General features: G+C 36.1%; 1 protein-coding gene across 3 annotated transcripts; it reads left to right on the top strand.

The window, feature by feature from the left end:
- Positions 1-49: 49 nt before the first annotated feature.
- On the top strand, positions 50-3,670 carry LOC126623734 (nicotinamide/nicotinic acid mononucleotide adenylyltransferase-like). 3 transcript variants are annotated; one of them, XR_007623861.1, is made up of 11 exons: positions 50-198; positions 423-486; positions 683-756; positions 963-1,048; positions 1,378-1,461; positions 1,600-1,684; positions 2,219-2,298; positions 2,693-2,794; positions 2,943-3,061; positions 3,165-3,223; positions 3,295-3,444. XR_007623861.1 is itself a non-coding variant. In XM_050292712.1 (10 exons), the coding sequence occupies exons 2-10, from the start codon at positions 428-430 to the stop codon at positions 3,395-3,397; spliced, it is 732 nt and encodes a 243-aa protein (XP_050148669.1). In that variant the 5' UTR covers positions 50-198; positions 423-427; the 3' UTR covers positions 3,398-3,670. The 3 variants fall into 3 exon arrangements, 2 of the variants coding, with proteins under 2 accessions (XP_050148669.1, XP_050148670.1); XM_050292712.1 differs by lacking the exon at positions 2,943-3,061 and having other exon boundaries at positions 3,295-3,670; XM_050292713.1 differs by lacking the exons at positions 423-486; positions 2,943-3,061 and having other exon boundaries at positions 71-198; positions 3,295-3,670.
- The last annotated feature ends 10,257 nt before the right edge of the window (positions 3,671-13,927 follow it).

Here is a 13,927-nt window from a genome sequence, read left to right as displayed (position 1 = left end):
GAGTTTTGACTAGAAAAAAACCATAACTTTTTCTCAGCTGCCAATCGCATCTCATCCCACCCAGCTGCGGCGTCTATCGAACCCAATACGCGTCTGAGCTTCAGTTCCAACGCCCCGACCCCTTGACCATCATCGTCGAGAGGACCGGCTCCAAGCGGCGTGAAAGAGGGGGCCTTTAAGTCATCGACTCTCAAAAGGGTAATTTTTTTTAACCATTTTCCAATCTTCTAATCCGAGTGTGGCTTATTTTCCAATTTTATAATCTGGGTTTGGCTTATTTGCCGTTGCTTTCGCTTGGATTTTCTTGTTTTGTTGTATCCTTGTGAATGGTTTTTAATGCTCTGTTTGGCTGCTAGGAAAACGTAAGAAAACGTAACATATTTTGTGATACTCGTTTAATTTGGTCGTTTTACCATTTTCAGTTGTGATGGACATTCCTCTGCCTGTTAGTAAATTAGCTCTACATTTGGTTAACCACGATGACAAGTAAGCTCACCTGATCTTAATGACATTAGTTTTTAGCTTGCAGTAGAAAATGCATTACCTTTTAGTTTCCGGAGAATTGAATTTGTTTGTAAATTGATCTTAAAGATATTTGTGATGTTAACGTTGACAAAATTCGTACCATAAGGTGTAATGTTCTTGGAAATATGGTAGCTCACTCTTTCTCTCTCTAAACTAGGGACAAGAAATACGTAGTCCTAGTATCAACTGGAAGTTTCAATCCTCCTACCTATATGCATTTACGGATGATGGGTAAGTTGTGGCACAAACTAAATTTCTTTCTCATTTCACAGCTAAATTGTGTGTTTACATATATGCAAATTGCGCTCTCTTTATGAACCGGGTCATGGCCTCATAGATTTCATTTTCTACTTGTGGCTTTAGAATCTTTTGCTCAGTTTTCAGTGGAAATTTCAGTATCTAATATATGATTTGATCGATTTTGTTGTTGTCAACAGAGCTGGCAAGAGATACCCTGAATTCAGAAGGCTTTTGTGTGGTTGGAGCTTATATTTCACCTGTCAATGATGCTTACAGCAAGAAGGTATGTAACCTGTAATAGCATTTCTGTAGGCATCGGAGTAGAAAGAGCTTTCATACGCCCACGGTTATGCATACACAATGTGCCTAACAAAGTTCGAAAATGAGAATACATTAGGTAGTTCGTTGCATGACCCCTTTTAACCATGGTTGTAGAAGCAACATAGTGATCCTGTTTTGTTATTGCATAGGTTACTTGGATTATTTGTGATTTCAATTCTGAAGTTTATTTCCTCTTTATCCCACTTAAGTGCTGTAATTAAATCACATAATCAGATATGTTATACCCTTCATTTGCCACACACTGACATTGTGACTTGGCTGGCTATGTAGGGCCTTATATCTGCTGAACACCGTGTACAGTTATGTCATCTTTCCTGTAAGAGTTCAGAATTTGTAATGGTTGATCAATGGGAGGTATATCCGTCTCTCTCCACTATACAAATTCTTTAGAATCTTAGATGATGCTTCTGTAGTGCAGCTCTATGTCTTATGTATTTACTACCACAAGGGTTCTGTGTACTTATATGTACAAGTTATAAACCGATTTTACAGGCAAGACAAAGTAGCTTCCAGCGCACCTTAACTGTTCTATCTAGAGTCAAGGGTTTCATATCTGAGGCTGGGCTGATACCAAGTGGTAAGATCTTCAAAACTGTGATCCCTTGTTTTCCTTTGAACAATTTAGCTAATTATTATTTATCCTCACACGGGCTGTTCTTTTGTAAAATTATACATCTGCAAAAGTGCAAATAGACAGTTGTAGATGTAAAGCACATTTATGCACCCAAAACTTATGGCTGTAACCTGTAACATTATAGGAAGTGTGTCGGAAATGAAGCTTGGTCAATAGTGGTTCTTGAAACCCTGTTTTCTAGATTAAGGAGTTATATGCTCCGGACACTCTTTGTCACTTCAACATATGGTATCTTAAGGCTCTTATCCCATGGATCTGTTTGCTAGAAAATAGAATTTAAAAATGGCTCTTATTTTTTTCCTAAAAAGAGCTCTTATTTCATGATAAGCTGCAGTGCTGACACTCATCACAAATTTAGTTTTACAGACTTTTTTGTGTGGTCAAATTGATGCATGACCATTCTGAACCTGGTTTGCAGTTCTACTTCATCATAATTTGGAGGCAATATGATTGACTTCTGTGTCTTGCTCTTGATAGATTCCCTTAAGTGCATGCTTGTCTGTGGTTCTGATCTAATCCACTCTTTTGGAATTCCTGGATTTTGGATTCCTGAGCAGGTACGTCTATATTCTATATTACGGTGGCCATGTATGGTAAATTCGTTTGATATAATCATCTCATTTTCTAGTATTATTAACATGCTACAGACTAAAATGACTTCATCCGGAGGGTTATACTTGTTTTAGTTCAGTAGTTTACATGTGAAAGTGCTATTCACATCAAAAGGTGGTGAATAGTTCTTAGGAGAAGATTTTATCTTAATTTCCAACAATTATGCACGAATGGATTTTATATTGCTTGACTAGAAACTAACCAATTATTTAGTGGATCTTTGTCGTGTAATATAAAGTAACATAACTCTTGAATTGGGGTAGGGTTTAAAACTTTTCAATTAGTTGTTTCTGGTTCAAGCAGATGGTAACCCACCATATTCTTGCACTTATTTATCAGGTGAGGAGCATATGCAGAGATTACGGTGTGGTTTGCATTCGCAGGGATGGACAAGATGTTGACAAGATTATATCAAATGACGAAATTTTGACAGAGAACAAGGTATGTTGATTTACCATTGTTTTCGTGCTCATGGTGAATTGTAAATTTGTAATAATAATCAAACTCTCGTTCAGTGGCATGACACTGGGTTTTTTAGCTACACCTAATTAGTTTAACTACCTCCCAAAATGATGTTATTCTCGTGCAGTTTTTAAGTCTGATTCCTGAATACAAGTTATCCAGATTATTCGAATTGTACTTTGCAAGGGTGGAACTGGTATAAATTGAAAAGAAAAACATTTCGATGTGATTTGAAGTTTGCAGAATGTAAAACCTTCTGTTGCCTGAACAGTTTTGATTTGAAGCTTCCCATAGTCCATTGCTTCTGGTCTCTTTGATGTTTGTTGTTAAACCTTTTCTTTTATTACAGGGTAACATAAAAGTGGTGGATGAACTTGTACCAAACCAAATAAGTTCGACGAGAGTAAGGTAAGGCAATCTGATTCCTTGACAGAAATATTAATGGGATTGTAGAACTAACAATTTACATTGTTCTTCAGGGATTGCATCTCAAGAGGATTCTCAATAAAATATCTTACTGCAGATGAAGTAATTGATTACATTAGAGATCATCATCTGTACTTGAACACGAATGACAAATGACGGTAATGTCTTCATCAAAAGTACGTTGTTACATGTTTATGAGATCATTCCGTAGAAAGCAGAAACCAGTAATTAATTGATCGATACTGCACATTGTTTTAGCAACGGAGTAGAGACATCTTAACCTTTCTGCACTACTTTATATTTCGTGTTCATTCCTTTGTACTTCTACTTGGCAAACAAAACTGCAGTAGAACAGAAAGATCCTTATGTTGCAAATGTGTCAAGGGTTGTTGAGCGTCAATAAAAATCTCGAAGCCATTTTTACGTTCACTCTTAACCGTAAACTGTAGTGAAGTTCTGGCTTCTGAAGGATCAATTTGTGAATGGCCGCACCAATAAACTACGTAGTCTGTACATGTTATATTCCAACTACGATCTGATTAGAAAGTCATTCAGAACGTGATACAAAAAAGAAAAAAAAACGGCGTTTGTTGTAGAATCCGTAGGGTCGATTAGAAAAATACAAGTTTGAAATGCTGCTTGGTGTTGAATTGCTGCGCGTTTTACGTTGTGCGCAAAGAAGTACTAAACAGAGTAGGTATCCGTTTGGTAGGATTGGAGCCGAAAACTTGAATTCAGCAAGAATCTGAAGTTTTTGTAGTACGAACAAGGAAAAAAAGAGGCAGTTGGGCGCCCGCGGTTGACTCAAGTGACCCTAGACCGCGCCCGGTAGGGGCCATTTTGTTTTTTATTTGATCAACCGGTAGAGGTCCTTTTCTTTGCTAATGTTTTCCGAGTTGTTAGCGGAGGCAGAATGGCTGAAGATGTTAGATTTCAATCCGTGATGTGAGTTTGACAACCCAAGCGAAGGTAATAGTTGAAGGCAATGCTACACAATCCACATGACATGGGATTTCCACCGTTTGTGCACTGTGATTTTACTCCAGGAGAGAGACCAATAGGCTAGCTCAACCTTTTCTTTTTGTTTTTCTTGTCAAACTTTGACTCAGTTCACTCGGCACAGTCTTAGAAGCGAAATTTCTTAAGTGCATCATGTATGACGTTCATCTCTAAATTTAATGATTTAGTTTTCTTTAAAGGACCCGCTTAAGTTCCCATTAACGAATAGTGGTCGACATGTTTTATCAAAAGGAAGCAAAGGAAATCCAAAAGCCAACATTTTTACGAAAAAGTTGTTTGCTAAGTTAGTATTGCTGTTTCTGATTCCGAAAGTAGAATTTTCAAATGCAAATATTTTTTGAAAAATTAGAATGAAAATTGTAAACGCAGTAGAGGAAAGTATAATCCCTATGCATCCTAATGAGAATTTGATCCCTAGTGATTCCCTTCCCCCTTAACATTTAATAATTTAACTTACTAATGTTATCGTTTGTGCAAATAAAAAAACACTTATGTATTAAAAAGGATAAGCATAATAGTAAGCAAAAAATTAATTGAATTTATACACAAGTATATACTAAATATTAAAAAAAAACAATATATTGCATATACAAATTATATTCCAAAATTTTTAAGATTGCTCCGACTTAAAAAATTAATTTGAAAATTGTGATCTGATTCTAATTCTAATTGTAACATCCCACAGCTCAGGGGAGTGGATCATGTAAGCATTATATGTATATTCTTATCTCTACCTAGCACGAGGCCTTTTGGAAAGCTCACTGGCTTCGATTTCCATCGAAACTCCGAAGTTAAGCGAGTTCGCGTGAGAGCATTCCCAGGATGGGTGACCCACTGGGAAGTTCTCGTGTGAGTTCCCAAAAAACAAAACCGTGAGAGCGTGGTTGGGGCCCAAAATGGACAATATCGTACTACGACGGAGTCGAGCTCAGGATGTGATGGAGACCCGAGCCGGGATGTGACACTAATATTTTAAAAAGAAAATTGGAAATATTATTTTCTATCCGATCCGTCCAAAAATCTACCCTCGATAACAATATTGACTAATGATGGTGTTCCTGAACTTTGGCTTAATCCGAATAATTAGTGAAAGAAAAGTGCCAATCTTTTGACCCAATTGATTCATGCACCAGTCACAATGATATTGACATATTTCATTGTGAATTATGAGTTGATCAGTTGTCAAAATCATCCCTGTTGGTTACTCTTTTATGTCCAAGAAAATAAGAATAATGTTGGTGACTTACCAAGGAAAAAGATTACTGTTGCTGAATGGATTGGCGGTTTGGAAATTTAGAGAGAGAATAATATTCCCAATTAAAATGTAGACAAAAGTTGAAACAATTAATGTATGCCAACTTTGTTGTACTAGAGGAAGGTTAAATTAGACAACGTGGGATGGTGTGGGTCGTTCTTCTCCGCTAACGTTGATTAGAGATGTTTTGCCAGATGGTGCATGGATGCATGCGCAGTTCGACACAAATCATATAGCAAAACTTTATAGCTTTGTTTACTTGGTAACTTAACCTAAACTACAAATTCAACTACATAAAGTAAACTACATTACTCTAATTAACTATTGAAGTACATAGTTAAGTTTTGCACGATTAATACCAACAAATGCAATGCACTGAAACACACAACTAATATAAGGCTAAATTTTAGTTATGTCCCCATAAACTTGATTTAATCTCAATTTGATCCACGTTAATTAAAAATCGTCACTTTACTCTCTGAAGCTCAAAGTTCGCTCCACTTTGTTTCTGGAACTCGATTTTGATCCCATTTTGCCCCTGACACTTGAAAATCGTTTTTATAAAATTCAAAATTCGCTTCATATTGCCTTAGGTCTGTTAATTTCTTATGTGGGTTTGATTTGGGTGCGCCATACTAATCAAATTTTTTTTTCATCTCTTCAATTTCTTTTAAACTTAATATCATCTAATTGTTGAATGTTAACGCATAATGGAGATTTATACGTAAATTTATTGCACATGTGGTATAGTCTTATTGGGTGTTGGGTCCACATATATTTCAAGAGGCAACCTATAAGTTTCAAAGAGAAGAGAGAGTTCACAAGTCAAAGTAGATTTAATTTTGAATTTTATGGGTTAAAAATGTGACTTTGAGTTACAAGAACAAAGTGAGATTGCAATGAAGTTCTAGGAAGTGTAACTAAAAATAAGCATCAGTTTGATGTTACTATTTTCTAGCATATTTTTGTATGATATGTGGTACGTGATATATTGAACCGGATATATAAAATAGTACTAAAGCGGAAAGGCAACAAGCACTCACCCTCTGCTGGTCCACCCTCTAAAAGCAGATAAATTGAAAGATCTTCGAGGGAGATCGGGAAAAAAAAAGGAAGCACACCTTAAAATTGGAGAAAAAGAATGGGGTCGATCATCGCTCATGACAACAGTAAAAGCATGTTCTAGTTTCCATTTTCAAATTTTCCATAACATCGGCGTAAATGGAGCTTATATTATGTTAGATGGACCGACCACTAAACTAATGGGTCCAACTGTGTGCTCATTTGAGATTGTTGGCTTAGTGGCTGTCCATTTTAACCATGTTACAACTGTGGAAAAATGAATATGGGGCCATTTAATTGGGGGATGAGGAATCACGATCATCATCCGTTAGCTAGCTACGGTTGATCGATCTTTGACCTAGAAAGTTTGAAATTTTGTGTATGCATGTGCACGCACGCATGCATGCTTCAAATTACAAATAGGGGAAGAGGAAGAGGATGCATGTTTGTCGCTGTTCAACGCAGATACAAACAATGTACATATGAAATTATCCGCGTTGGACTTCTGTACAATACCGTCCGGTACACGGACTGTTCTTATATTCACTCACACGTTTGGTATATATATAGAGTATTGGTCTCCTAAACTTGAATATAATCGAACAGTAAATGATAGTTTTCTTGGATTATTGAGTTTAAGAAAACGGGAACTCATATTAGATATTTGTCTGAAGTAAGTAAAATTGCTTTGGAAAATGTCTCTTAAGTTCTTCACGTGCATGATATATGGTGTTCTGGTTCTCTGTTGGATGAAGATGACTAGGATCCAATGGTGGTAGGGTTTTGAAGGAGAAACGTGAGTACTGCTGTACTGTTGTACTGGCTATATACTGGAGATTATTATTAAAACAGTCTATGAATACTTTGGTTTCAAGAATCCTCCAAGTGTACCCAACAAACCTTGCTCAAAAGAAAAGAAGATAGAAAAGCATGGTAATTAAACCGGCTATAAGGGCTGCCTCATTTTCCATGTGGCATAATTCACAAGTCGTCGTCCCCCCCCCCCCCCCCCAAAAACAAAAAAAAATCCCTACAGACAAAGAGTCCTAATTGACGGGGCAAACCCGCATGCATAAACAAATCCCATCAAGTACTCAAATGAAAGATGAACATAAGAGTGATTAAATACTTACATGGCATAGATCATCACAAGAGATTCACTATTCACTAACACGAAAAGCCACAAAGTAAACTATTAAGATTACTGTAAATATCCTTACATAAAAGTGATGGTGGGACCCCTAGTTGCACATTTTCATTGAGAAAACTCTAGTGTAACTCATTTCTCAGTCATTTTTTTCTTTAAAAATTTAGACCAACCGGTGGTCAAGTCACTTTTGCAAAGATTGTGAACACCTACTGAGGCATTTTAACAACCTTTGGCCACTATTATGTGACGTAATAAATTGAATTTAAAATGAGTTATGTAGTATATTGACCTAGAATTCGCCTCAACCACCGCACATAATTTAAATATTTGGGTGGTGTATGTTGTCATTGCGCTGATGTTACCCATAACTTTTTTATGTTTTTTGTTATAAAAATTGAGTAATATTTTGGTCGGAATACAATCTCATTCATCCGTGTCAAATATCTTGTTGATCCATTTTTAACATCTTCAAATTTTTTGAACATTTGTTTTACAATAAATATAAAAGAATTTTTTCAGCACAAAATAGGGAGGGGGTTTAGAAGTGCAATGCCACTTCCTGTTCCTGATTCTAATTTATTTGATTTTCCAAATCTCCTTTGTGATATAGTTTTTAAATGAGAATCCCTCTCAAAAGGAAAGTGCATCAAAAGTACAAGCACTGTACATGGAAAGAAAATCTCTCCACTCATATATAGGCCGATGGCTTTATCCTCTATATATAGAGAGCTTACATATCACTTCAGTCTTCATCTCTCTCTCTCTCTCTCTCTCTCTCTTTCATGAGTTTTCCTTTACATATTTACGTTTCTACGGCGATCAAAGAGGAAGCTTCGCTTGGACGTAGAGGCTGCAGTAAAAGGTGACTTGGGTTATGCCTGGCTCCCTGTATGCCACAAGCAGAAGTTCAATCTGTTTCTCGATTGGCTATTGCGGGTGGCGTATGAGGAGTCAAGCATAGTTTCTCCTTTTCTTTTAATCATCTTGCATTCTGCGTTTTCTTGCACATATAAGATTTGAATTCTTTGGTAGTCATATTTTAAAGATCTCCATCTACTTGCTGGTGTACGCATGTTTGTTTTTTATTTTTTATTTTTTTTTATACATAATACTTGATTGAATTAAACTGTTCATATATATTGACTTCATTGTACGGTCTCTGTAAACGAACTGAGGCACATCTAAGTGTTGGAAAAATTAGGGTCTAATTACTATATTAAATCACATAAAAATTTAAGAAATAATTCATGTAATTATATATTAAAATTAATGCATGCACATGAGTAACCAATATTAAATGAACATGACATAATGGATTAGAAAAACCTGAAAATACGGTCGAGTCAAGTGTTAGACACTTTGTCCTTAAGACAAGTCAAAGTCCTACTATACGGTGCTCATGGTTAATTAGCGCATGTCTCTCAAGATACAATGAGCACGTCCTTGTAATAGTAGCACTCCAAATCACAAGGCTCCATGAACCACGATTGTGTTGAAAACCCTCTCGTATGGACTCAATGAGACTCTCTAATATTTAGTACACTCTATGTATGATTATGTAAAACAATAAAAAGTTATTTTGTGATTATATGGGGCTTCCCTATTTATAGAATATGAGATACTTCTTTGGAAATGATGTGACTATTCATGAAGAGTCAAAAGTTGCAACTCTTCATTTGAGTACACATCTTTCTACCAAAAAGGCTACACTTCTAATTTCCATTCAATTAATAAATTTAATATAATATTATTATTATTAAATTTTCCAACACTAAGTACCTGGTCAGTTGAGAGAGTAGAATGTTGATGATAAAGGTAAACGTGGTTGATGCAATAACCTTGCATTGAGTGTTTTAGTATCTTTCTTTGATACTATATAATCTTTCCTTCAACATTTAAAAATTAATATTCTTAAGCGAGGAGAATGCGAAACTATTACAATAATTTAGGAGATGAGGAGTTTCAAACTATACTAGAATATTGAACTATATACTCCTTCAATATTTGAATGTTCGGGTTAATTTTTATGCTATATATAGTCTCCCAAAACCTATTTATATAAGATCAAAACTTTCTTGCAGTAGGGGAATCTATCTTTCATACTTGTGATTGAAATGATGCAAATTAATCATGTTGTTCATGATAAAAATAAATATATATAAAAAATATAAAAAAAATAAAAAGTTTTATGATGTATAGTGAATTTCGATCTTTGATGCGAAGTGATTTTTCATCTTTGAAGTCTCAAACCTACTTTTATGCTGTAAAGTGCACATAACGAAATAACAAACCCTGCTTACTTTCTCTTTCTTTTAGTCTTCTTTTAATTTCTCCATACTTATTTAATATGGTATTTGGAAGTCCATTTTCCCTGCACGTTGACAATGACAATTTTGTTGGCCTCTAAAAAAGAATTGCTGACTTTTCCTTATCCATCACGCTGCATCCACCGCCACCATCACCAACAGCTTTGCTTTAATTAGTATCCGATTCCCATTCGTTATTATGTGCCAAAGTTCTTCCTGTGATTGCTGCTAAAGAACCCTAGCTGCCATCCTCTGAGTCTCTGACCTAAACAAAAGATGCTTTGAAAGATTATCATAGATTATGATTGATACAGAAGTACGCTTTTTTCCCACATAGCATATTTATTTTTTATTTTGTTATGCTTTTCCTGGGTAGGCATGATTTAAATTTATTCTCTGAGGCCATGGAGAAAGAGTCCCTACTGATCATCAAGAACTTTGTAATTACAAATGTTGTGAAATGTGCGACTTGGATGTCCGAGCTTTACCAAGAATTTTGTTACCTTGTTAAACAATTCACTTCTCCCATACAGATAATTTATGGCTTTACGATTTGCACGAAATAATCCAGTTTACGTATGATCCAAGTATGATAGCGAGTAGGTTAAAGCGGATTAATTACAGTTATTCTTCAACTTTTCTCCAACATTTCACCAACTTTGTCTGAAACGAGAAAGCTAATATGTAGTGTAGCATTGCTCAACAAATGCTCGAACAGCAGCACAACAACATAGAGCTTAAAAATCGGAGGCGGAGGCACTATGTCTACTTGTCTAGGCCTACCCTCACTCTCTCAACCTTTCTAAATAATTTAGTATTATACTTCTTAATTTTTTTTGTTGTTGTAAACTTAGTATTATATTTCTTTTAGTTTACACAAAACTCTTAAATTCTATTAATCGATAGTTAAATCAAGTGGTCTCTTTTTCTTTTCAATTTCAACAACACTCGTCTTAAAACTAAATTTAATCTTATTTTATAAACAAATCAATAACTCTTAAAATTAATATGAAAGTTTGATTTAGTTTTATCAAAAAATACTCTTCCACATTGTCCAACCGAAGAATAATAAACTTTGAGTTTTAGCCTCCAAATTCCCAACCCAAAATATTAATGTTTGTTAATCTCTGTGTTCTCTTTGTCCTTTTACTAAATTTTTAAAAATTCATATAGTTTGTTCTTCAACTCAACAGAAGAACAGATGCCCATATATAAATATATTGAAAGCAAAAGTAAACTAGGCCCAAACTGAAGAACCTTCCCCTTGTAACTAATTAAACTTAAGGATAACTAACGAAAAGTCTAAAAAAACTTTAGTTTTAATGAAAAATGACAAATAAAGGTGACCTGAATAGTACCAAGGAAAAGTAAAAATGTGGTTTTTCATTAAAAGTGAACAGTGTCGGGAGTGTTTCGTTAAAACTCTCTATCTAGATATGTTACAAAAATGATGTAGAACGAGGGGTGGTTGACACGCCCCGAACACCATGGTAGGTACGTGCTGGCCGACACCCAAAGGTGACGCAAGCCATTTATTGAAAATATGAGAACTAAAATAAATATAATTAATATACGAATGAGGAACGTGTTTAGAGCATACAACTAATTTAGAACACTAAAAAGAATAATATAAAATTGAATGAGCAAAGGAATGGGTCCTACACCAAGAGGACTTGAAGATGCCAATGCGGAAGTGCCTTGACGCCGGAATCGTACACCTGGAATCTAAATCTTGAGGGAGCGCAAAAGAAACATGAGTGGACCAAGTTGATATACACACACACACACACATATAAAATACTAAAACTGTTATCAACATACTAACCCCCAAAATTTTATTAAAACATCAATAGCATAATATGTAATAGGTTTTCTGAAAACCCTAGCATGCCATAAAACATATCTCGTATATAGTGTGCTACTAGTGGTATCAATATCTATTCAATCAGAACCTTTCATTTGCCAAACAGGCCATTTAGAACACTTCCTTCATTTGCCAAATAGGCCTAACCTACGCCCGGCCGAAGCAAATATAAATATCGTTGCCAAACAGGCCCAACCTATGCCCGGCCGAAGCCAATATAAATATCATTGCCAAACAGGCCCAACAATATAAATATCGTTGCCAAACACACATAACAGTGACCATTAGATACGCACAAAAACATTGAATATAGTCTTAGGTACATATATCTCAAAAACATCTTCATAGTATAAAGTCATCCATCATCTATACTATAAAGAAGTGTGTAAAAACATGTTCTAAATAGTATATCGTCATCCATCAAATATCCTACAAAGAACATTGGTTCGATAGAAAATATGATATTCCAAAATATTCTAAGTAAGCATAATATCTTATAAAACGTTTCATAAAACGTAATCATTAAATCATGCTTTTCATGTATGCGATTCTACTATTAAAACATGCATCTTAGAAGGGGTCCACTCACAGATACTTCACCGTCGAAAAGCCACGCAAACTAGCAAAGACAGAAACGTCATAATAAATGCACCTAAGCACATAAAGGGTCCAATTCATAAAATTATATTCAAACGATTGAATTTGGGAAAACAGACATCAAAAACGGATTTAGGACATTGAACTTAGCCCAGGAAGGATCCTGAACGAAAACCCAAAAAAGTCAACAAAAGTCAACGTTGACCATTGACGGGGTCAACAGGTCGGTCAAACCAGGTCAGGGGTATTGGGTTGGACCAGGTTAATGGGCTAAAGGCCCTAGGTTATTGGGCTTGGGTTCCAAGGCCCAAAAGCCTAATCTGATTTGGTTCAAGGGGTCTGGGCTTGAAAGCCTGGCCCAAAGCAAAAGGTTTAGGGTTTTAGGCTTAAAAACTTACGAGCCGAAGCCATTTGGTCTTAGGTTGAAGGTCTAGCCTAACAAAAGGGCTTTGGGTTTAAATAAAAATAAAAGGAAAAATAAATAAGTAAAAGGATTTTAGGTTTGGGCTTAATGGTTAACGGGCCTAAGGCCCGACTCCTAAACGGCCTAAAAGGGCTAGGTTCACTAAGCTTGGGTAATTCGACCCATTTCTTATTGAGGAAGGAGGTCGGAGCCTTCCTAGCTCCGATCGACGGCAAACCAACATCTAGGGCACGATTTACCTACCAAAACGAAGAGTAGGAAGAGAAGGAAAGATTGCTACCTTTAATTCGCTGTGAAAAGAGTCGAAGGTGGCCGGACTTGAGCTCACAAGCCCACGGCTCATTGGGAACTAAGTTTAGCACCCTCGTGGTATCTCCGTGCAACTTGTCGTCCCAAATACGAAAACCTAAGTTAGAAATATGCCACGAGGACGGAAAATAGAGAGATTACTTTCCAAGGCTTACCAATCGTCGGAAAGATGAAGGACTCGCCGAAGTTCCTGTATGCTCCATAGAGACGAAGAGAGGAAATGAGAGAAACAGAGAGAAAGATAGCTAATGCGGTGAAAATGGTGGTGATGCCATCATGTGTATATATGTGTGTCATGTGGAGCTCGCGGAAGGGGAGGGTGCAGCGAGGGAGAAGGAGATAACTATGAGATAGAGAGAGATAGCTTTGAGAAAGAGAGAGAATAGTGTTGACTCGAGGTGAAGAGAAGAGACAGTGAGTTTAGGGTGGTGCCACGTGGCAAACAGAAAGAGAAAGAGAATCTAAAAGGGAGGGTCTGGATTTGTTAAGGATAGGGGACCAAATTGCAACATTTCATAAATGTTTAAGGACAAAAAAAATGAAATTACCCAAAGTTTTGGGGGTGGGGTTTCACAGTGGTTCTGTATGGGATCCCAAACCAAACAATAATATATTGAAATTCAATCACATATCCTAATCAAGATTCCAATCCAAAAGCAACATAATACAACACACACTGACACACAAAAATCAAATCCA

Source organism: Malus sylvestris, chromosome 5 (genome assembly GCF_916048215.2).
Source record: "Malus sylvestris chromosome 5, drMalSylv7.2, whole genome shotgun sequence".
Lineage (NCBI taxonomy): Eukaryota > Viridiplantae > Streptophyta > Magnoliopsida > Rosales > Rosaceae > Malus > Malus sylvestris.
Note: the sequence above shows the minus strand (reverse complement) of the source record. Positions and strands in the feature narration are given on the sequence as shown.